The sequence below is a fragment of the Schistocerca gregaria genome, chromosome 1, assembly GCF_023897955.1.
Source record: "Schistocerca gregaria isolate iqSchGreg1 chromosome 1, iqSchGreg1.2, whole genome shotgun sequence".
Taxonomy (NCBI): Eukaryota; Metazoa; Arthropoda; class Insecta; order Orthoptera; family Acrididae; genus Schistocerca; species Schistocerca gregaria.
Window position 1 is genome coordinate 1,209,167,923 of NC_064920.1, and position 25,408 is coordinate 1,209,193,330.

At 39.6% G+C, this 25,408-nt stretch overlaps 1 protein-coding gene across 1 annotated transcript in view; it reads left to right on the forward strand.

Moving 5' to 3' along the window:
* Positions 1-15,904, forward strand: part of LOC126284828 (hatching enzyme 1.2-like) — a 116,989-nt gene extending 101,085 nt beyond the window's left edge. The window contains exons 5-6 of the mRNA XM_049984050.1: positions 6,156-6,289; positions 15,512-15,904. Of these exons, the coding sequence (XP_049840007.1) occupies positions 6,156-6,289; positions 15,512-15,595 (218 nt within the window). The 3' untranslated portion in view covers positions 15,596-15,904. The remainder of the gene's footprint in view (positions 1-6,155; positions 6,290-15,511) is intronic.
* Positions 15,905-25,408: the final 9,504 nt, after the last annotated feature.

The window sequence follows — 25,408 nt, forward strand, 5'->3', positions numbered from 1 at the left end:
ATATTTGATGGTACCCGCTTGCGAGGTCAAGCGTCGAGAAGTACTTAGCTTGCCCTAACTGATCCAGTATCTCGGAGATATTCGGTAGTGGAAATGCATCGCCTACAGTGATATCATTTAATCGTCTGTAGTCCACTACAATTCTCCATTTCTGTTTGCCACTAGCGTCTAGCTTCTTTGGAACTAACAGTAACGGTGCGTTCCAAGCGCTCTTACTCTCGACAATTATGTCATCTCTTAGCATCTGCTCTATTTGCTCCCTTAGCACTTCCTTTTGCGCTTCCGGGATCCTGTACGGTCTAGCGTTTACTACCTTTCCCGCGTGTTCCGGTGCAATCGGTATTCTGTGCTTCACTGCGGAAGTATAGGACAGGTTGTCCCCTGGTAGATGAAATACATCTCCGTATTCCGCGCAAACCTCTGCTAGAGCGCTTTTCTCTTCAGCATTCAAATGATCCATTCTTAATTGCCTTCGCAACACACTAGTACGACTTTCTGTCTTTCCTATGACATTAGTACAACATTTTACTTCGCGTATTTTCCCTACTTTTTCTAATTCTTCCGTCATTAACCTGACGTTTCCTAACTGCACTCTGTCTTCTGACAAGTTTAATGCACTTACTATGCATTTCCCATTTTGCACTTTTACTAACGCTTCAGGTACATGTACCCCTTGTGCAATCTCCTGCCTAGGAATAATCATTTCCTTTTCGATTCCCCTTTTTACATTTCCTTCCACCTTTAATAACATTATTTTTTCCTCTCGGGGCCCCATTTCCCCGCCTACTTCTGAATCTTGTTCGTTCTCATGTCCCTTTGGCTCTTCCTCTACTACTAAGGGTATATCTCGCCCTTTTAGTCTCACTATTTTACCTGCATAGTCTAACTTAACTCTATGCTCTGTCAAGAAATTTCTGCCTATCAGTCCGTCGTACGGAATATCTAATCCTCTCCCGTACACGTGAAATTTTTGCCCTACTTGCTCAGAACCGTCCACACTTAAGTGTACCTGTACCGTACCTATTGTGCTGACGGCCTCACTGGTTACACCTTTTAGCCGAAGCCTTTCCGCTTCATTAATTGCAAGTGTACTATTTATCGGAATACTCGTTCTCTTGAGCAGACACAACTGTGCTCCAGTGTCTATTAGCAACTTCAAATATCTTTTTAATTCTATGCAGTATAAAACCAAAACGTCATTTTCTGTTGCACAGTCGATTACCCTAACTGAGGGTTTACCTACCGCAACAAGGCCCGACTGTGCGGCCTTGCCGCCTCTTAGTTTCCCTGCACCACTTTACCGGTTTTGCTCGATACTGGCACCCTGCCTTTTCTCCATGCGTGCCAGGGCCCTGCGTGACAATCTTTCGCGTAATGTCCCGGCCGCTTACACTTGAAGCAAGCAACGTCTTTTACCCTCGTACACGGAACTCCACAGTTCCCTGGTAGATTACATTGTGGGCAACTCCACTCTCGTAACCCTCCATCAGCTTCCCTATGATTTCCTCTAAAGTCTCTTGTATCTATCGGCTGAATTTTTCTTAATCTTACCCGGCATTCCGCGTCTGTATGTCCTGGCTTGTCGCACCCGTAACAAAAATTCGTAAACTCTTTGCCCGTCATTATCCGTACTCTTCCCTCTGGCCTATTCTTTCTACACTTGCTTGCCATGTGCCCTCTCAATCCACAATTGAAACATTTCAAATCTCTAATATCTCTGGTATTCTTCACCGTTTCCTTTCCCCGGTTGAAAGTTACTCTTGGGGCTAGTCCCCGCTCTTTCATTGACAGTATTGCACTTTCTTCTTGCAATGCTAGTTCCACGGCCGCTGCTAGCGTGATTTCATCGCCTCTACTTCTTACTATCGTCTGTATTCTATCATTGCTTAACCCTTGTATAAAGCATGCTCTTCCTAGTGAATCAACCAGTTCTATTGCGCCCTTTAAGTTCTCCCTAGCCGTAACTCTGCTTACTGCTTCCCTGAAATCCCTTTGCATTTCATCTATTCGGCTTGCCCATGTCGCAATTGGCTCTCCTTGTCCCTGTCTCGATTGAAATATCTTGCACGCGTAGTAGTCAATGGTACGCTTACTCGCATAATTTTCCTCTAGAACATGTTTTACTTCCTGCCATGTCCCAGTGCGTTCCCTTACTTGCAGCCTCGATCTGGCCTCTCCGGTTATTTTGGCTTTAACAAACTTCAGTAACGTTTCGTGTTCCTCCGGTTTCACAAGTTCAAATGCAGCGTCTACATTTTCAATAAACTCCCTAAGATCTCTCTTATTTCCTTCGAACACTTTTGGAACTATACACAAGGCTTCTTTCACTGATATCTTACCGCTACTGGAGGATGACGGAACTTCGTTAGTTTGGGCCATCTTACCAACTTAACTATGTTAGCACTTTACAATACAAGATACAAAATTCTTAATATAATTTTATATGTACCGCTTCTCTTGTGGTGCGCCGTCTCTTCCGCTGATCCGCGTTGTCCCGCGTTGTGCCGCGCTGCTCCGCGCTGCTCCGCGCTGTCTCTGTGCTCTCTATGCCCGCGCTGTTCCGCGCTGCCGCGATGCGTCGGCCGCCGCTCTGCTGGGCTGTGCCGACCCCGTCGCTCGCCTCGGCTGCCGCTGCTACGGCTGCTGCCGCTGCTCGGCCCGGACCCCCGGTCTCGAACGCTGGCTGCTTAGGCACCTCTGTGCCTCGTCGCTCCGCGTCGTGCTGCCGCTATCCTGCGTTGCCCTGCACCCGCGAGGACTACTTCTCTGGACTCTGTCGTAGTGGGGCTACTAATGCTGAAAGTTGCGAGTCGCCACAACTTCCTGCTAATTGCCACAGTCGCTGTAGCAAAATCTACTGGCTCCTATCTCCTTTTGCCTATATGCCTTTGTGGTACCCCACACCTGGCACCAAAACTTTTATTTATGTCGCGTCCCAAGCGTGGGTTTTGCGAGGGATTGAGCGACACGGTTCGTAAACGGGAATTAGCCGGTTGACCTAATTGAGAGGGAGACTTTTGATCTGGCTAAGATGTTAAATTCCCTGGTGTGAAGGTACAAGGCTAGGATGTTGGTAGAAGTAAACTCGTATGGACGTTATAAAAGTTCTAATTTATTCATAAAGAATACAGATCACCCTAACTGCGTAGTGATTGTACCTACAGAATAGCCAAGCCCATTACAGAGACGGTGACTGACTTCCACCGTTCTGGCTGCCTGATAGAACTTTCCAGCACTTTGCTGCCCACACTAGCACCCTACGTCAGAGTCCCGCGGTCGCTGCCTAAACGCTCATCGGCGACTATCTCCAACTGTCTGCCTGCAGCCCGCCCTCAGCCCAAGTCGGCTGCTACTCACGCTGACTACTGTCGCTGCCTAAACCCGAGAGAGAGAGAGATCTCCGGAGCGGCGTGCCTCCGAGTTTTGTTAGCTCTTCCCCTACGACCCTGCCAGCGCTTGGCATGACGTAGCGTCGAGTGCAACTTTTCCTTATTAGGGATTGTTTTAGTATTAACTTCAGTACTTTTCTTCAGAAGCTGGGTGGAGGGGTAGAGGGGCCTCTCCCTATATGGTCACGCACTGCGTCCTGAGCCCTTCATTGGCTCCTCATGACGTAGTGCGGTCCCCACTTAGGGCCCTCTTTCTTTCTCTCTCCGCTCCCAGACTTCTCCCTCTAGCCAAGAGTGTTGATACTGCAAGTTATTGTTTATTAAGGGACCTGCCCAGAGCGCCCTGTTTATCTTAATAGCTGAGTCTGCTTCCTTCCTTATCACGCGCAGCTGCCTGGCCGCTTGGACCGCCGCCTCGGCTATCTGGCTGCGTCGTTATCTTTTGTGACCCCTCTGACACGCCTGGCGTCTCCTGTTAACTCTATCTCCCCGTATGATTTCTGGTGTATCGTCTGAGAACAACTGCATTTAGACTTGGCTTTTCTGCGGTTACAACACAGTCCCCTCCACGACTATTAAACTTTCGTCTCCCTTAAGTATGTGAATATTTTCTTTTATCACATCATACATTTCTTGAGTCTGTTCATCATTTGCGGAGCTATTTGGCATATAAACTTGACTTCGTGTCTATCTTGGTTACAGTAATGCATTCACTATGCCGTTCGCAGTAGCTTATCCGCGCTGATATTTTCTTATTCATTATTAAACCTACTGCTGCATTACCCTTATTTGATTTTGTATTTATAAGCCTGTATTCACCTGACCAGAAGTCTTCTTCCTCCAGGCACTTACCTTATCTTAATTCGATGTATTTCGATGGCTGTCTTGGCTCCGTATTTAGCGGTATATTTCTGCTCGCAGGAATTTATTCAGAATTTAGTTTAAAATATGTACGTGAATTAACTTGTTCCAGGCACATTGTCTTTCAGATAGAACATTTAACTTCTTACAAGTTTTATACCTTTTTGACACAAAATAATTTTAGCATTCAAAGATGTCTTAACTTGAAAAAGCTAAAAAGCATGCAACTAGGCCTACAGAAACTTCCCTCCAACTTCCGATCAGGCGAGAAGGATACTGGTAAAGCACACATCAAAGAAAGTATTTTAGATAACAAATGAGTTACGTACGAATAGTATTTCCTGATGTCAGTTAGAGAGTTCATAATTAACAATTTTAATGTCAGTGACTTTGTATGTAATTACAATTGGCTAACCGAATTTCTAAGTGAATTCAACAAACATAAAAAATTAAGCATTTTTAAAGTAATATAAATTATTTATTTATTTATTTTATTTATTTATGCATTTATTTTACCTGGCAAGATTAGGGCCTTCAGGCCCTCTCTTACACCTAACCAGGCATACTCAGATTGAACGAGTTACAGTTTCTACATAACATTAAGGACATATAGCCTATTATGCAATATTGATATTAAAGAAAAAAATAGATATTATAACAGTAGTACAATGATAATTATAACAATAAAAAATAATTATAACAATCAAGAATAATAATAATAATAATAATAATAATAATAATGACTATGTATATGAAAGTAAACATACTTTTCTTTTCTGAATGTCAGTCCCATTGTTAGTTGGGAATTTTCTCGTTATGTTCTTGCAGCTTGTGAGTTATTCTCATCGAGCAGAGACATAAGACGATAGAATGGGTGAAAGAGATATATAAGAGGTGGATAGGTTAGAGGAAGAGAAATAGAACGGTAAAATTCGAAGCTGTGATGGAGAGGAGAAAGAAAGAGATGGGAGGGGCACAACAATGGTGGCTATACCGTCCCTAATATGTAAGTCTTGAGTTCCCTCTTGAATGCTGAGTAGTTCTGGATAAGACGCAGATCACAGGGGAGCGCGTTCCATAGTCGTATGGCTCAGATAGAGAATGACACGGAGAAAGATTTTGTGTTATTATATTTTGTATTATATTGTTGATATCAGATTCATGCTAGAACACATGTTCTGTATGTAAGTGTACAAAAATATTTTATTTATATCATTAAAACCGTATGAAATGCGATATTACAATATGAACTTATCTGTAATGCTTAGAAAATTTATGGAGTGCGTCGAGTAATCCAGTACATTAGGAAAAATGAGCCAGTTCCGTTACAGTCTCCAGTGATACATTCATATTCAGCCTGCTTCATTCTTCAGATATCTCCAGCTTTTTTGGTACCTATTCATCAACCCAGTCCTGTGTGGTGGAGAATTGTCGCTCACCAGGTAGTACCCAGGTCCACAGGCAGGATGACAAACGCTGCACAACTTCGTACCTACCAACAACAGCCAGTTCAGTAAGCTCTGAGGACACATCCCCAGACAAAACGACTAGACCCTTTCCAGGGTTATAGGCAGCTTTGAAGGCTTTATATCGCGTGATTTACGTTAACACGATAGCGTAGATTTGATAGGAGAAATTTTATGGCTCCTATATTAAACTGCCGGCTTCTGTCTGATGTCTTCATTTCTTCGTGTAGCTACCAACACCTTTACATACATGACACGTTGCTTACTGGGCGCAGCCTTTAAACCGACAGTGTCACGTCACCGATTTCTTAGGTGGTTTTCTGCCTTCAGTCACTATATCTAATGAGGGCAGCCATACCGTATAGAAGGCAATAGCTTAAGAAATGAGATGAAACGTATTTGAATATTGTTATGAAGTGCACCTATACTTTTCTTTCAGGTAAAGAAAACTTTTTAAAAAAGCTGAATCCTGAAGATGTAACAGATTACGGATATGGTTACGACTATAACAGCATTATGCATGGCGGCAGGAAAGCATATTCCGGTAACAACAGAAGTACAATTGAGCCAGTCGTAAGTATTTCAAACATATATTCCCGCAAAACATCGTGACGTTTTTGCTGCTATACAGTGTGTCCCAGAAAGGTTGTGACAGACTTTGAGAGACTGTGGAGGGTGTCTTGAGGAAGAAATCAAGGATAGGACCCTGTGTCTGGAAACGTCATCCAACGATGCTACAGAGCATCGAAGCTGTAGGCGCTGGCTGCTGACACTGGGCCGCCCCTTCGGCAGAAAATGTGGCTTTGTGCACTGACGGTCCATACGCGAAACGTTTCACAATGTCGTTTCTCATTCACTGACGGCAACTGTTTGCCACAATCGCCAGTGGAAGAAGCGGAGCTATCCGCTGCGTGGAAAGGCTTTGTCTCCTTTGAAAGAGGTGCTCTCTGGCTTCGGTTGATGGCGGTTTCGGACACGTGTTGCCATTCGCAGTGTATTTTTCTCCTGGTACCCTCTAAAACATCCAATGTTTTCAGCACACAGGAGAAAAATAAACTGCAGATGGAAACCCGTGTCCAGAACCATCATCCACGAAGACAACGTAGCCTTACATTCACATTTTCCGCTGGCGATCGTGCTAATCAGTACTGATCGCTGAATAACAAACAATATTTCGAGACGTTCCGCCTAAGGTGCGTCGGCGTAGAAAGTCACGTTTGCTGGTGAAGCGGTGGTCTGGTGGCAGGCGCTAGCGCCTGTGTAACTTTTGACACTCTGTAGCGTAGTTGGACGACATTTCCAGACGTGGGTTTCTGTAATTGATATGTTCCTCAAAACGTCCTCCACAAACCCTAGAAGTTAGTCGTAATATTTCTGGAACAGCCTGTATGTGATAAAATTGTTTTAACGATCTTATTTTAATAACTGATACACATGGTCATACTTGATTAGCACAAGACACATTTTAATTGTTCACTATTTACATATTATATTTATGTGCAGGACAGTTTGAAAAATTAGTAAGAGTTTAAGAGTCGTATCGTGGCCTTTTTATCCAGTTTGTTAGTAACAATTCAGCTTTTCGAAGTAATCGTCCATGAGACGCTTGTCTTGTGAAAGTTTGTGTTGCTATAACGACTCCATTACATTTACATACGGGTCTTGACTTTGTTTGTACTGCTGTATGTCAGCCCAAAAACCAACCGCATTATTAGTTAAACAATCAGAGTACTCAAGTAAATGGATGATATTATATTCCTAAGAGCAAGGGACTTTTAAAGATGAATGTAATGTGCTTAACGAAGCACTTAGATTTCTGTCTTTATATATTTATAAACACCCTAGCGCCTCAGGTGTTACTAATAAATATTCCCGCCAAAGAATTGACTTTAAATTTGATTTGTGTCACGGATACACGACTGCTGCTCTGCTTCTTATAGTCTAGCACACTGCGTCAAGAAAACCAATGGATGTACCTTACAAATTAATCCTGTTACGTGTATCGTAACTTAAACGTCGGTTTACTATGAACAGTATGGAAGACATTTTCGACACACATACAAAATGCGATTTATAAAATATGTACAGCCATCATCTAATTTCCGAGCTGTTCGGAAATTAAGAACAGTTTTGTTGCTGGAAGCGTGTATGTGTGTGTGTGTGTGTGTGTGTGTGTGTGTGTGTGTGTGTGTGTGTCTGCATGTCTCTTTGTGTCCCCTCAACATGCCCTCCCCCCATCGTTTGGTTAAGTCTTACATGTTGTCGCCCTCTGTCGCTACTTGAATTTTCTTTCACAATTGAAATTACATTTGTATATAAATTTCACATTGAAAGTTTTTAAACATACATTTCTTAAATCCTTCTGTATCTATTATTGTACATAAGCAGTCTCCATAATTTATTTACTGCTCATTCCTTTAGCGTTCTTCAATGTCTTCATCATATCCTCATTGCATGCACTGTAGGATGGTAGCCTCTAGGATATAAAGTGCTCAATATCGTTCTCTCACTATAAATGTGTGGTTACTTTTTTTTGAGTCGTCAGTGATTTAACTGGTTTACTCTACCCACCACGAATTCCCCTCTTGCATCAACCTCTTCATTTCAGAGTGTCACGTTACGTCATCAATTATTTGTTGAATGCATCTCTGTTTCCCTCTACAGCTTTTACCCTCCATAGCTCCCTCTACTACCATCGAAGTTATTCCTTGACGTCTTGAAACGTTTGGTATCTTTCTTCATCTTGTCAACGTGTTCTAAAAAAATTTCTTCTCCTCGCCGATTCAGCGGAGAACCATTTCATTCCTTATCCTATCAGTTTGCTTAATTTTCAACATTGTTCTGTAGCACCGCATCTGAAACGCTTCGATACTCTTTTTTCCTGTTTTCCCACAATCCGTGATTCACGTGCTCCAAATCCAGTTTAGCTGGAAATTCTTTCTCAAACTAAAGCCAGTGTTCCATATTACTAAATTTTTCAGGCTAGGAATGCTGCGTTTGGCTGTCCTCGTCTGCTTTTTATATCCTCTTTGCTTCGTCCTTCACGTGTTATTTTGTTTCTGAAGCAGCAAAATTCCTGCGCTTCGTCTAGTTTGCAGTCTGCAGTTTGTTGTTATATTTATCAGTGATCTTCTTTCTGCTACTCTTCTCATTGTGCTCATTTTTACTTTCAATACTTCTTCCTCACTTTCACTGAGGTTGGTAATGTCATCAGCGAATCTTGTTACTGAGACTATATGACCCTGAATTTTCATCCCACTTCTGAACCTTCCTTTTATTTCTGCCATTGCTTTTTCGATGTATAGACTGAACAGTAGCGAGAAAGACAACACCCTGTCTTGTATCTTTTGTAATGCCAGAACATTGTTCCTGATCTTCCATTCTTATTCCCCCTCTTGGTTCTAGTACATACTGTATATTATCCGTCTGTTACCATATCTTACATTTGTTCGCCTGAGTCTTGCTTTTTTCTACAGGTGTCAGAGATGTACCACTTTTAGAGTAGCGAGAGGAGAAGGAAAGCGCATTGTAAGAGAGATTATGGTTGAAGAAACATTCAGTTTGAGAAAATGGCTGAACTACAGATTTTAAAGTACAGCTTCTGTGCAAACAAGTGCTTAACAGAAAGTATTTAGAAATTACCAGAACATTTTTGTCTAACCAGTTTTAGCTTAGTCAGTATGCGAAACCAGTTATTGTTAATACACCAAATCATCCGAGCACTCAGAACTGAATTTCACGAGCTACTCATCTGTATTGATGATTCAGATTCATCCAACTCATTTCACATAATGTGCCACTCTCAACATCATGTGACCACAGCTATAGATACAGCAAGAGATTAACGATTTAAGTTAGTTTCTTCTCTCTTTAGAGCAGCAGATACGAAGGGAGGTGGAGTCGCCACATTTTTTAGAAACTGCCTTACAGTCAAGAACAAAGCCTCTAGATGCATCTGGAAATATGTACAACAGCAGTCGAGTTCCGTTACTCATGTTTTATAATAGTAACTAAGCACCGAGCAGCAGCTGGAAACGATAATCTGTTCATAAATCATCTAAAAGTTCCATTGACCTATTTAAAGGCATTGTTGTTGATAGTGATACAAACCTAGATTTTCTTAAAAAAATTGCAGTAGATATTTGTTGCAATTAGCACCATTGTCTTTCAGTTTAATCCCTACATTAAACTTTCCAACTAGGATAGTTGAATGCTGTAAGACAGCCATTGGTGGGCATAGTATGAGTTTGCTCCTTTGATTTGTCTATAAAAATATGATAAAGATTAGAATCAACAGCATATCAGGACATGACGTGCAGCTCCTTGTTCTAAGCAGAAATCCTGACCAAGTTAAAAAGTCTACTACATCTGATGACACGAGAGAGATTAATCTACCAAAAATTATTTTAGTAAACTGCTGAAATCATGAATTGCACAGATGCAAGCCGTTTTCGCCAAAACGTAATTAGGCTAAACAACGTCTTCATCAAAATCATAAATTATCTTGTAGGACAAAATTGAAGCTGTGTCTGCCAGGAACACCTCGAATGTTGATGAATTAGCTCATGACAAGAATACTGCAGAATATTAAGGACAGTAAACCTGACATCTAAGCTAATGCACTGTGGGAAGAAGATAGCAACATAAGTCAACCATAACTTTACTTGGAAATAACTTCAAAGTTTCTTAACAAATTAATTTCAATAGTTATGTAATTACAAAACTGAGTGTGGTCAATGTCCTACATATTAGTTTCATGGTTTGCATCCATCTTGTCTCTAAGTAAGAGCCAATTTGACAAAAGATAATTAACTTCACTTTAGCAATAGTAACACTATTTCTTAAACGTTAAAAAGAATTGCTCCTTCAGAGATCGTGACAGAAATCCTCGTAGAACAACGTTTTTTACAGAAGAATTGTCATACGGTACGGTAATACCAGTTTCCTTCAAGCCGTCATACTACATACTGCTGTGCCGAGAACAAACCTAGTTGTAACGAATACAAAAGTTGAAGTGAAGGGTTATTTATGTGTGTGCCGAAGTTATAAATCGAAACCCATAGCCTCATCAGGCTTTGGAAAAGAATCAATAATAGTTTTTGATTACCTTAACAAAGTAAATTCCAGATAGGGTCCATATGGTAAAAAGTAATTAGAAGTATCTTATGTACATTCAGTAAAGTGTTTGCAAAGTGCAGCATACAGGGCGAACATACACGAACTGCAGAGCCAGATTCTGGACTGGAAATGCAGGAAAACATGGACATATGTCCGGAAATGTGTCTTTGACTCGCCTGACGAGTGGCAGTTCCTCTGATCACGTGCCGTGTTTCCCTTGTGTGTTACAGGCTGTGTGACTGATGCAGCGCGCTGCGAACAGCAGAATAGCTCGGTGTTCATGTCGGGAACAAGCCGAAATGGTGTCTGTGTACGTTCAAGGAGATGAAAAATAAAGTCCCAGTTACGAAAAACGTTTATGTTCGATGCCATGTGATGTATTCCGTAAAACTTTAGCATAGTTAAGCCCAAATCGTCACTGGAAAGATTTCACTTTTTTTCGGAGTGTGCTTAGGAAAAGAGTCAATAGTAGTTTTTCCCTCTAGACAACCTTCACTTCATCGTAGGATTTAAGAGGCTATGATGAGTTTATTTCACTTTGGAGAAAGGTTTTAAGAGATACAGGGCCCATAAGCCTATCTCTGGCAATTTCTTTTTTTCTTTCTTTTCATTTTTTGTTTCCGATTCGTCTCTGCTCCGCTTACACACTTAACTTTCTGCGTCACGTATGTGTAACGCCAAGAGACACCATTTCAAGATAACGAGCCACGAATCTCACACGGTTTTCTACAATTTGGCTACTGCAGCGCTACCAAGCGGCTGGAATGTATAAACACACTGCATAACGATTGCGTATGGAGAAAACGGAGTGGACAAGCACATTCAAAAGGCAAATTAAGTCGTATTTCGGAGTTTATTGTGGCGCAAAGGGGCAGTCAAGTGAGAACCAAGTACCCGTCATAGCGGTACCGTGAAATTGTTCCCATTAAAAGTAATCTCCACACGATATTCATCCCACGGGGAGACTGGACGATCAGTTCCTGGTTCGTAGAACGCCGCCAGCTGCTGACGGATCCACAACTGCACCCACTCTTGCATCTCCTTGTCCGACTGAAACCGACGCCAAGGCATGTCTTTCTTCATATCCCCAAAGTTGCGAAAACCACATGCTGAAAGATTCAGGGTGTAAGGAGGATGTTGCAGTGTCTGCTAACCAATCGCTGCACCTTAGCCTTCGTCTGATTGGCAGTATGGGGATGGGCTTTATCGTGCTGTTGCCTTCGCCGTTTGCCAGACCATGACGACCTTCTCCTAGTGCCAGGGCCTTCTGCTCGAGCGTGGAGCCACAATCAACGCGCAGCGCGGTGAAGACACGTTGCAGCGAGTGCGACACGTCATAAGTCGTAACACCTAACGATTATTGTCAGACCGAATCACCCTGGAGTGACGATAACATGCGCCCCACATTGTCCGCACAGCCCAGGTCTTTCACCATTCGATTTTTAAATGCTTGATGACTTGAAAAAAGACATGTCTAGAACGTGGTTTCAGTCGGACGACGAAATGTGCTAAAGTGGGATGTTTGTGAATCCTCCAGTGGCAAACCGCCTTCTACGAAACATAAACTGGCCGTCTCGCCTCCCTGTACGATAAATGTCTTAAAAAGTGTGGTGGTAGTAGCAGGATTTTGTATGCTCTAGCTCACTACCTCAATTATATAAAAAATAGAAAATTGCTCATTAACACTCACATATTCTATTTTTCACAAAATTAGTCTAATTATCCAAAACATACAAAATCATCCTACTATCCCATTACCTAATAATAATGTAATATAATAAAATAATATAATAATAGCTATAATAAAAAATCACGTCACTATGCTTTCAGCAACCCAGTTCAGCTACTTTTTGAATGTAAGTAAATTAATTAAAATGTATTAGTTAACAAAAGTAAATTATATTAAAAATTAAATGGCCTACAAAAAATGGACAGCAATAAGAAAATAAATAAAATGTATTAGTTAACAAAAGTAAAATGTATTAAAAATTTTACATTGTGAATGTATGTAAATAAATAAAGTGTATTAGTTAACCTAGACATCGTTCCATTAGAACTACTGAAAGCCTTGGGATAGCCAGTCCTGACAAAACTCTACCATCTGGTCAGCAAAATGTATGAGACAGGCGATATACCCTCAGACTTCAAGAAAAATATAATAATTCCAATCCCAAAGAAAGCAGGTGTTGACAAATGTGAAAATTACCGAACTATCAGTTTAATAAGTCACAGCTGCAAAATACTAACGTGAATTCTTTACAGACAAATGGAAAAACTAGTAGAAGCCGACCTTGGGGAAGATCAGTTTCGATTCCATACAAATATGGGAACACGTGAGGCAATACTGACCCTACGACTTATCTTAGAAGCTAGATTAAGAAAAGGCAAACCTACATTTCTAGCATTTGTAGACTTGGAGAAAGCTTTTGACAATGTTGACTGGAATACGCTTTTTCAAATTCTGAAGGTGGCAGGGGTAAACTACAGGAAGCGAAAGGCTATTTACAATTTTTACAGAAACCAGATGGCAGTTATAAGAGTCGAGGGACATGAAATGGAAGCAGTGGTTGGGAAGGGAGTGAGACAGGGTTGTAGCCTCTACCCCAATGCTATTAAACCTGTATATTGAGCAAGCAGAAAAGGTAACAAAAGAAAAATTAGAAGTAGGTATTAAAATCGATGGAGAAGAAATAAAAACTTTGAGGTTTGCCGATGACATTGCAATACTGTCAGAGACAGCAAAGGACTTGGAAGAGAAGTTGAACGGAATGGACAGTGTCTTGAAAGAAGGATATAAGATAAACTTCAACAAAAGCAAAACGAGGATAATGGAATGTAGTCGAATTAAATCGGGTGATGCTGAGGGAATTAGATTAGGAAATGAGACACTTAAAGTAGTTTTGCTATTTGGGGAGCAAAATAACTGATGATGGTCGAAGTAGAGAGGATATAAAATGTAGACTGGCAGTGGCAAGGAAAGCGTTTCTGAAGAAGAGAAATTTGTTAACATCGAGTATAGATTGAAGTGTCAGGAAGTCGTTTCTGAAAGTATTTGTATGGAGTGTAGCCATTTATGGAAATGAAACATGGACGATAAATAGTTTGGACAAGAAGAGAATAGAAGCTTTCGAAATGTGGTGCTAACAGAAGAATGCTCAAGATAAGGTGCATAGATCATGTAACTAATAAGGAGTTATTGAATAGGGTTGGGGAGAAGAGAAGTTTGTGGCACAACTTGACTAGAAGAAGGGATCGGTTGGTAGGACATGTTTTGAGGCACCAAGGGATCACAAATTTAGCATTGGAGGGCAGCGTGGAGGGTAAAAATCATAGTGGGAGACCAAGAGATGAATACACTAAGCAGATTCAGAAGGATGTAGGTTGCAGTAGGTACTGGGAGGTGAAGAAGCTTGCACAGGACAGAGTAGCATGGAGAGCTGCATCAAACCAGTCTCAGGACTGACGGCCGCAACAACAACAACAATTTGGAAGAAAACTGTTTGGATTCTAACGAAGAAAGTGAAAAAGAAGGTAGCGATAAACATTATGAAGATGATTTTCCACATTAAGAAGATGTAAAAGAACACAATGGTGGACAAATTTACAGAAGAAGGTTTTAAATTATTATATATTTTACAATATTTTTATGTAGCACTGTTTTAGTGTTACCAAATTTTTTATTTATTTTACAATAGTTTAGGTAGTCCTAAAACAAAGATAAATTAATTAAACTTAGAACAAAGATCAATTAAATTCGAAATTACAGTAAACAAATAAATGTTAAACAAATATTAAGCAAACTTGAAACTACTTTTTGAGGTTTTGTGAGACCAAAATATTAGCAAAATTTGCTTTATTTTCTGCATAAATTGATTAAACTTGGAACAAAGATAAATTAAGCTTTACACTATGATAAATTAATTACACTATAAACAAAAATCAATTAAATTTGAAATGACAGTACACAACAAAATGGTAAACAAACTTTAAATAAAAAAATTAATTTTGGGTGTTAAGCTGCACAATAACATTAACATAATAATAAACATGAAAACATATGTTAATGTATGTTAACATAAACATAAATAAATATAAAAACATATGTTAACATAACCATAAAATAAATATAAAAAATGTATGTTCACACATGTTAATATAAAAAGCGTATGGTAACTTTTTTATATTAACATACATATTTTATATTTATTTTTTGTGTATGTTAACATACGTTTTTTATATTATAATACTAATTTGCAACATGATGAAGCTCTATCTCAATTATCTCTGGCATCCATGATAATTAGATGTCACTCCCAGAAAATTGAACAGAATGTGGTTCCTAAGATGACTTTACTTTTCTTCAATATACTCTATGACCATACAGATTTTCTTATGAACTATTTTCATGTGACAAATGCCAACTGATATGAAACAGCTGTTAATAAGAATTGTGGATGCATTCGCTGGTATCTGTCGATTCCATTACATACAAGGGTGCCATCAAAGTATCATACTGTCATCTCCTGTATTGTAGGGGTTAGGAACTAATTTTACAATTTTAGTATGAATGGATTCTCTATCGACTGATGTAAAATTTAATTTAAGAAGATCTATAAAATAAGATTTACTGAACATCATATCTGTCACTGTAATAATGTGAGAACTTCCGTGTTACAGGATGAATTTGCTTCCATTGGGTACAAAAGGAAATTGAGTAGAATTGATATAAAGAAAGTTAATAGGCACTTTGGCTGTATATAATACGAATTAACTTTCAGTGTCATGTTTTCTGAAGAGTATCCGAAATTGTCTTCTGAAACAATGGCATCTTCGGTTGGGGTAAATACATAGTAATGGCAAGAAGGCAATGTTCATCACACATGACATCATGTTACACTCCAGCTCATTCAAAATATTGATTGTACATCACCTAGCTTTTTTTGCAAGTAAACTGTTCCTGAATTTTGTGGAATGATTGTAATTATCTTGCAGCTGCTTGCTGGCATAGTATTATTTCCAATCTGTATAGTCATTTAGAAGTTATTTCACACTGTTTTCCACTAACGTAATAGCTGGTTTTGTCAAATAAAAGTGGTTAACGCTTTACAGTATTGCACTCTATAACTAATTAAATAAGCATGTACTGACTTATTATTTTCAGCAGTCCAGTGTTGCGCAGAGCTCGAGAGTGTGCTGGAGAGCAATGTCTCCGAATTTTTAATTCTGCTCACGAGATCGGTTGATGTATCAGACGTCGGGCATACTACTCAGTCGACTTCAACATTTCGCTGACACAAATTGCAACCCCCTGCCGCTCCGAATTCTAGCGCGAAACTTGACATTGTGTAGCGCACCTCTCAGTGCGCGATATAAACAGCGTGCTGTAATCGAGTTTCCAACCGTTGAACAACCGTAGAAGAGTTCGTCCACACATGTATGACAATGCCAGAGCACACACGAGCGCTGCGACAGCTGCAGCAGGGCGACGCCTTGGGTTCACCGTCATCGGTCATCCGCCATACAGTCCCGACTTGGCCCCATACGATTTTCACCTTCTTCCAAAACTTGAAGAACACCCGGATTTCACTTTGATAATGGCGAAGAGGTGCAAGCAGAGGTGAGACTGTGGCTCTGTCAACAAAGTTACAGCACTCTACAGTGAAGCCCTTACTAGACTGCTCACTTGCTAGGAGAAATGTGTTCGTCTCCGTGTTGACTAGGCCGAAAAACAAATATGTAGACATGAAGAATAAATATGTGGAAGGTTAATAAAGTTTGAGGAGGTGTGGTCTGGAAAAAGCTGAGATTTCACGAGGTTACACTGTTAAGCCTGCAGACTGTAAGACAGAAAACAAAGTGCACAAATTTTTCAAGCGAGCGGTTGTGGAGGAGCCCGTGACAACAATATCATCATACAAATAATTAATGCAACCCGGAACAGGCATACTCAGTTGCTCCAAAAGCCGTTGGAAAATAGCAGGCGCACTAGCCACATGAAAAGGTAGGTGCAAATATTGCCAGAGACCAAAACTATTCAAAACCAGAACTAGCCGAGACTCTTCGTCCACAGAAACCTGCACATATGCTGTAGACACACCACTTTTGGAAAATTACTGGCCACACGATATTTTCGCCAACAGTTTCTCCTGGTGTGGGAGAGGGTACGTACCCACAATTGACTGTGTGTTGACAGTGGTACTGAAGTTGCCACATAGGCAAAGTTTCCCCAACGGCTTCCGAACTGTAACCAGAGGAGACGACCGTTCACCATCCATAAGAGATTGTACCAATTCCACAGATTGAAGCCTGTCCAAATCTGCTTTCATTTGATCTTTCAGGATGACAGGAATAGGACGTGAATGACAAAAACGTGGATTTCAAAAGAAATATGAACAGAAAAATTCCTAACACACCTTACACCTTCCAAGACTCCTCGTTCAGTTTTTCCAATTGAGAGTACAGTACCTAATCCGATATAAGGTGAACTGCAGTGGTGACAGAGAACGCAGATGCCTTAAAAGCGTCACTACCAGAGAAGTTCTCAGCACCGGCATCAGTGACCACCAAAACTGTAATGAAACAAACCACTGACTGCTAAGAGGCAGATGCCGTACATTGTCCCAACAACGCAATAATGTTCAGCTCCCACCTGACTGGCGTGAACGGTGGCGAGCCTGACCTCACATAGGTGTGAGAATTCAATAACATCACAATAGACGGGGCACTTGGTGAAAACACTTATCTCAACAAACAAGTTGAAAGAACTCACAAGCTTATCTACACCTAAATGGTTAATCTGCAATTCACACTTAAGTGCCTTGCAGAGGGTTTATCGAACCATTTTCATACTACTTCTCTACCATTCCACTCTCGAATGGCGCGTGGGGAAAAGGAACACCTAAATCTTTCCGTTCGAGCTCTGATTTCTCTTATTTTATTATGATGGGCATTTCTCTCTACGTAGGTGTGTGTCAACAAAATATTTTCGCATTCGGAAGAGAAAGTTGGTGATTGAAATTTCGTAAATAGATCTCGCCGCAAAGAAAACCGTCTTTGTTTCAGTAACTGCCACCCCAACTCGTGTATCGTGTCAGTGACACTCTCGCCGCTATAGCGCGCTAACACGAAACGAGCTGCCGTTCTTTTCACTTTTCGATGTCCTCGTCAATCCTACCTATTAAGGATCCCACAACGCGCAGGAATATTCGAGGACAGGGAGCACAAGTGTAATGTAGGCTGTCTCTGTAGTGAGTTTGTCGCATCTTCTAAGTTTTCTGCCAACAAAGCACAGTCTTTGTTTCGCCTTCCCCACGACATTATCTATGTGGTCTTTCCAATTTAAGTTGCTCGTAATTGTAATTCCTAGGTATTTAGTCGAAATGACAGCCCTTAGATTTGTGCGATTTATCGTATACCCAAAATTTATCGGATTTCTTTTAGTACGCATGTGGATGACCTCTCACTTTAACTTCTTTAGTGCCAATTGCCACTTTTCACACCATACAGAAATTCTCTCTAGATAATTTTGTAATTGGAACCGATCGTCTGATGATTTTACTAGACGGTAAATTACAGCGTCATCTGCAAACAATCTAAGGGGGCTGCTCAGATTATCAGCTAGATCATTTATATAAATCAGGAACAGCAGAAGGCCTATGACACTACCTTCCGGAACGCCAGATATCACTTCTGTTCTAGTCGATGATTTACCGTCTATCACTACGAACTGCGATCTCCCTCAGCGGAAATCACGAATCCACTCACAGAACTGAGACGATACTCCAAATGCATGAAATTTGATTAATAATCGTTTGTGAGGAACGGTATCAAAAGCATTGTGGAAATACAGGAACATGCAATCGAGCTGAGATCCCTTGTCAAGAGCACTCATTAATTCGTGGGAATAAAGAGCTAGCTGCGTTGCATAAGAATGATATTTTCTGAATCCGTGTTGGTTATGTATCAATAAGTCAGTTTCTTCAAAGTATACATACATTATCCACAATTCTACTGCAAGTTGAGGTCAGTGATATGGGTCTGTAATTCAATGGGTTACTCCTATTTCGTTTCATGAATATTGGTGTGATCAGTGCCTCCTTCCAGTCTTTAGGAAGAGACCTTTCGTCAAGTGTCACTGTGGCATTGGAGCTGCACAGTTTACATCTATGTCCATATACTGAGCAACCTTTGGTGAATGACACACAGAGGTGATGTGGTCCTTCTTCTCTCAAGCTTTACAAGTAGCCCAAAACTTAGGGCACGCCGAACATTCAAGCTCGACAAAATAGGAGGGCCAAGATGGAAACAGAGAACGCTGATGCTGTCACTGTGGCGATCGCGGTTGTTCGGGCCGGCCTTGCTGTGCTTCGCACTGGGCCCACATCTTTACTGCCACTTCATCGTGCAAGCCAAATTACCCCATGTTCCAAATTCATCACTCGCTGTCTGCCAAACATAGAAAGACTGTGACATTTACACTCCTGTCAACGTGTTTCTTTTTTATTTTATTTTATTTTTTTTGACAGTGTAAAGCTTCCTGGTGCACTTCCTCATCCGGAGCTTCACAGATAACTGCATCACCCACCGCAGAGTCTGCATAAGAGTCATTATGGACATCAGTAATGAACTGAGATTTACAGCTAAGGCTATGAATCCAGCTGCCCACACCCTGTATGATTGGTTCGCTTTCTTGCAACATCGGTACAATTCAACTTGTACCGCTATAAGATGCATTCATTTGTGATGGTGGACTGGACAATAAACTACACCCATGATCTAAAGTAAGATCTCTGGCTTTTGTAAAGGGGCAAGCTGACACAGTAATCGGTACACCTTACGTGGAAGGGGGCTCTGCATAAATCCGAGTCTGTCACACCGAAAGCTAAAAAATGCTGTCTGATTTTGTTTTCGTAAGCTACAGAATACTCAAGTGAATCATTATACTGAGGAAAAGTGGGTGACTGGACCGATGGAACGGTACCATCTGTTAATGGAAGGCGACAAAGTGGTCACTGCCAAAGTAAGCTGTTCAATCAGGGCCGGTAGTATGGCGTCCATAATAAGTAAACCTGGTGAAACCACTCTTCAAGACTGCACACGCAGAAACCATTCTGAGCTCGTCGTCAATCGTGTAGTAACTAAGTAACACATAAAACTGATCAAGTAACTGAAATGTGGCTCTACTCATAAGCCTCTGCATAATAACAGAAATACGCATCTCACGGCTCCACACAGAACAACAGTTGTTAGCGGTACAAACTAGAGGAACACTGAGTCAGTGAGTGTTGCTGCGTATATACACAGGTGCGAGTCGCTGGTACATGGCACGTTGGAGACCGCGCTGCGCGCACAGTTCCTACAGACGCCCTCCAGAGGTCGGCTCGCGCCGATACAGTGGGCAGTCGACACGAGTACACACGCACGGCGACCCTAGGGCCGGCGCACTCACACCAACACGCACCAGTACCAGGATACAGCAGTTCAGAGTAATTTTTTTTTAACACAACACGTTGGGCATGTTAGTAAGAGGGGTGATTTACGACATGGCCTGGATGTGATTATGAGTAATATCTGCAACTGGAAGTGGCAAGTAAGGGAGCTGTGTATGGTCATGCGGTACTAAACTGAAGTTCATAGTTCATCCTCTTTTCTTTATGGTCGTACTTCATCTTGTAGCTGTTCCTCCTGTTTGTTTCTTCGTTTGTTTGATGTCCTCGGTGTCGACGTACTGCGTTGCTACACTGGTTGAAAAATGGGTTGTGGGTTCCGACACTGACTACTGTAAATAATGTAGCCGACAGGTGCACAGTTACATTTCACAGTTCTTTAATTTCACTGTTCGCAAGCCCATAATAATACACAGTTATATAATCAGCGCACTACTAGTGTTTAACTTTCGATAAGCCTCATTAATATTTAGCAGGCGAACCATCCACATACTGCTACAATAGTTTACTGTTGAACATCTACGAGCAATAAAAGCCTAACCACAAAGTTCACAATCCTTGAAGAATAGAAAGGTACGTATGGAGCAGACACTGTCACTGTTTTAACACATGGTCTAATTGTGTAACACTTATTACACTGTTAAGTTGATGCATTGTTGTTCTAAACAACGTAGAATTATCGCCTGACACTCAGCCGTCGACTGACTGTCTCATGACAAAAATCGGGCCCTTATGTATCATCACAATAACAGGCCCTGAAACTACACATTGTTTAAAGTTAAATTTACAGAAATTACTATTAAAACTTAACTCATTAAGTTAACTGAATACATCGAAAAATTCCGTCTATTTAACAATTTATTCTACTGAAAGGGTTAAGCCAAATTATTTGTTTAATCATGAAAACAACAAAGATAATCACCAAACAATACTTTTGACAAAACTGTTAATTACTTTGAAATTTATTAAGGGCTTGCTTTGCTAACTTGTTTTCGAATAGAGTCAAATAGCTACTTTAAGACTACAAAGATTTCCTCTTCCAAATATTTGTAATTAGTACAGAATTTATATTTGTTTATATGTCAACAACAGAATTTACGTTATGGAACAATTACTGATTTTACAAAAGATACTAGCTAGCAATAGTCAAAATAAATTAGAAAAACAATTACATGAGGGTCAACCTTTCTCTATTATGAAAATACAGATTATACTCACATAAGTTAATGTCAAATAGTTAAAAGTGAAAAAACGAATTGAAGGGGACAAATGACAAAAGATGAGGAGGAAAAGTATGTCACAGCATGATTCATCACAATTTTCCTTTCTTTATGGAGGATAGTTTACTTTCTGTCCTTTTTGGAGGATGAACTACCTTGAAATATCGGAAATTAATAAATATATGTCCACAAACTCAAGCTTAATACTGAATGACCAGACACAGTTCCCTTACTTACCACTTCTAATTGCAAGTATTACTCATAATCCCATTCAGGTCACATTGTAAATTACCCTTCGTATTCGTATGTCCCATTTTCCTTTATTTAAGGTACTATAATTTCCCTTGTCACATTAAAAAAAATTACTTTTTGTAATCACTGCTGCTTCAGTCTCCTGTTCAATATCACTATTATATCTTATCTGTTTGTAATTTAGGAACTATTAAAGACAAGATTATTTTGTTCAGACACATCTTTGGAATATGTCACCAAAGTTTTTTCCTCAATTAATTTTTTCTGTGTACAACTCTTGTAATTTGTCTACAGTTTATTAGTTAATGTGTCAGATGTTTTATTTTCGTTAAATAATCTTACATTGCATTTACACTGGAGTAATTCCTACAGTTTTATTCTTAATTCTAGCATTAACATTTTTTGTCTCTGGATATGGAGATACTACATCAATGCACTAGTTTAAAATTTTTGATCCAACAACCACATATAGTTATCTTTCTACCTGATGGTAGTGCTACAGCTGAAAACTGCTTCAGCTAACAAATAATAAATATTGTGGAATATTATGCCAGTGTTGTTGTGTGTTGCATTAATAGTTAATCCAAATGTTAAAACTATGTGGATGTTATGTATTACAGGTCAGGAAGTCTTACATATAATGATTCTAATGATAGGATATATTTTATGTTTTTAAAAACAAAATCTCATCAATCACTAGACAGTTTTTGAAGGAAGAAATTAAAAAACTAGAAAAATGACAGAATCAGATCCACTTTCATACTGTACTCTGGTTTGTAAGCTCAAAGTGATGCCTTCTTTTCATCTAGTGTCATGATAATTTTGTTGGAAGCCTTATTTTTCTTTGGCACAGCTTGGTTCTCTAAAAATATATTACTCTTTCTTACTGATCTTGGAAGAAATCAATATTGTTTCATTGGAATGCACACTTGATTCCAAAGAACATTACATTTATCTTTCAAAGGCTTGAGTTGTTTAGTATCATTAGAATTCCTTCTGAATAAATATTCTGTGTGACCTGAAGTACAATGAAGGTGCTGCTGTTCTGTGTATCATATACCTAATACCCAGCATAAATTACTTGATAGCTAAAACTGGAATCGCTCTTTTTGCTCCTTACAACATGTGATTAAGGCACTTCGGGATACTCAGCACTTTGTTTATTTCAGCAGAGAATGGTACCTATCTGGATAGTGTTGAGACTTTCCTTTCCAAATTAAGAAATAACTGGTCTATTGTTTGAAATAGCATAGACCCGAATAGACTCCTGAATTTGAATTCTCATGCATAAAATACCATATCTCCCAAACTGTGTGTTATACAATGGAATGACATTGCAGGTAGTGTCAGTGCTATATTTGAATATTGTCTGCAGAGTGTGTTGTGAATTAACAGGAAAGAAGTAATAAATTAAAACATTGTGCGTGATGCTGCAGATTCACTACCTGAGCGGCAGAAATGTAGTAAGCAGTGAACTTTTCCTCCTTTCATCGTTTTGTGAGTGTATCAGTAAGAAAAAGTTTTTTAAAAGTGTAGCTTTAAGTGTAAAGTTTATTGGGAGTCATTAAGTGCTCTCATTCTCTAATACTGGATGAATCCAGTTTGAATAATTTGTGTGCCATGAATTATGCTGACTCAATGAATATACAAATCGACAGTATCCAGATACTGACAGCTCCCGTATGCCAATATCGATATATCTGAATGTCTGTACACTGGAGAAATTGAAATTCTGAGATTTATATTTAGGATAGGATCAAAGACATAAAACAGCAACAATAATTCTACTGGAAGATTTTACACAGTAAGTTTTGCATGTTTAGAAATTAGAACTGTAAACTGAAAACACATCTTAATGACTTGTCCTTCTATAAAATTTCTAAGTATTTGCATTCTAAGTTTCCCAGTTTTTACCAAAATAAGTTTCTCATTTAAATTATACAGACAAACTGACATTCGATCCCATTATAGCATAGCATGAGAATAAGAAACCACCCTTATCAGCTTCAGCATCTGTCGGCAGTATACTGACTACAAATGCAGCAAATTTACTCTGGCTTAATGAAGAAACTGACATTATCTTTTCAATCTATTTAGTCTCTACTGTCAGTCCTGCTTGGTAATGAATTGTGAATTGTGTTTTATTCATCTCATGATGTACCCTTGCAATCTATTCTATAATACAGTTAAAATGATTTTTTGTCAATAAATAATATCACTACAATAAATAATAATGTTATAAGAATATTTCATGGAATGTCACACATTGTACCCAATGAGTGATAATACTTCAGTGTCAGTACCTCATACAGCTTTCTTTAAAGTTAACCTAAATTCATCTGCATCAACTTGTTCCCTTTCAATTTATTACAAATTTTCTTTCTTATATATTGAGATCCATGGGCATATAGTCTGAGGCGGTGGGTGGGGAGCATAAAATTTTCTTTGTTTCTAGTGTCAAGTGAATGGACAAAATGGTTTCCTTCAAATAATTCATGTCTGGTGGACAAAAATATAATAATCTCATATATGTATAAGGATGGCACAGTTAATATTTTAAGTTTTCTGAATGGTTCTTTGTGATTTGCAGTGCACAATTTCGAATGTTTTTTTCTGTACTTTTAGTATCTGTACTATGTTTCTCGAGTTACCCCAAAAAACAAAACCATACCTGATAATGGATTTGAAGCAGCTTGTATAAGTTACGTTTCGTGTGTCCATATGAGCTGCTCAGTTTGCTTGCTAGGTATTCAATGTGCGCCTGTCAGCTCAAATTTTTGTCCACATTTAAACCGAAGAATTTGACTGAGTCAACTTCTTCTATATCTTGGTTGTTGTGTCCAATCTTGATCTGCTCACATGTTGACTGTTTGTTTTTGAACTGCATTATGTGAGTCTTAGATATGTTTATATTCAATCCATTTATTGACTGTTTGTTTTTGAACTGCATCATGTGAGTCTTAGATATGTTTATATTCAATCCATTTAGCTGAAACTAAGTTTCTAAGGTAGTGAGGGTATTGACAACAGATTTGGGAATTTTTTCTGAACCCTGATCTTCAATTAAGACAGAAGTACCACCTGTGAACAGAACTGATGGGAAGCTGATATTTAACGGTAAGTCATTAACATAGAAGAAAAATAGGACTGGGCCTAATATGGAGCCTTGTCAAACACACTGTGACAATTTTTTTTTCCAGTCAGAAAAATAAGATGCACCATTTGAAGAGATGCTAACTCTTTGCTTTCTGTTTCATAAGTAGAATTTAAGCCATTGTAGGGCACTGTCGCTAATGCCATATTTTCAAGTTTGTTAACAAGCAATACATGTTTTACTGAATCAGACAACTTTGTGAGGTTGCAGAGAATTCCTCCAACCTTATTTCTTTTGTCTAAATATGTACTTATTTTCTCAATGAAATTGTTTACTGTATCTATGGTGTTTTTCCTCCGCTGAAAACCAAATTGATTGTTTATAATAAGAGAATATTTTGCAATTAAGCACTGGCAGCTCAATTGCTGTCGACCGAAAGTGAGATAAGCGCGCGCTATATAAGTGGTGTTTCCGGTAAGACGGAGTCATTCGTCGCGCGGCTGCTGCACAGGCCATGTAGAACATCCTGCTTATCTTGTGAGTGACAAACCGTTATCTCTTC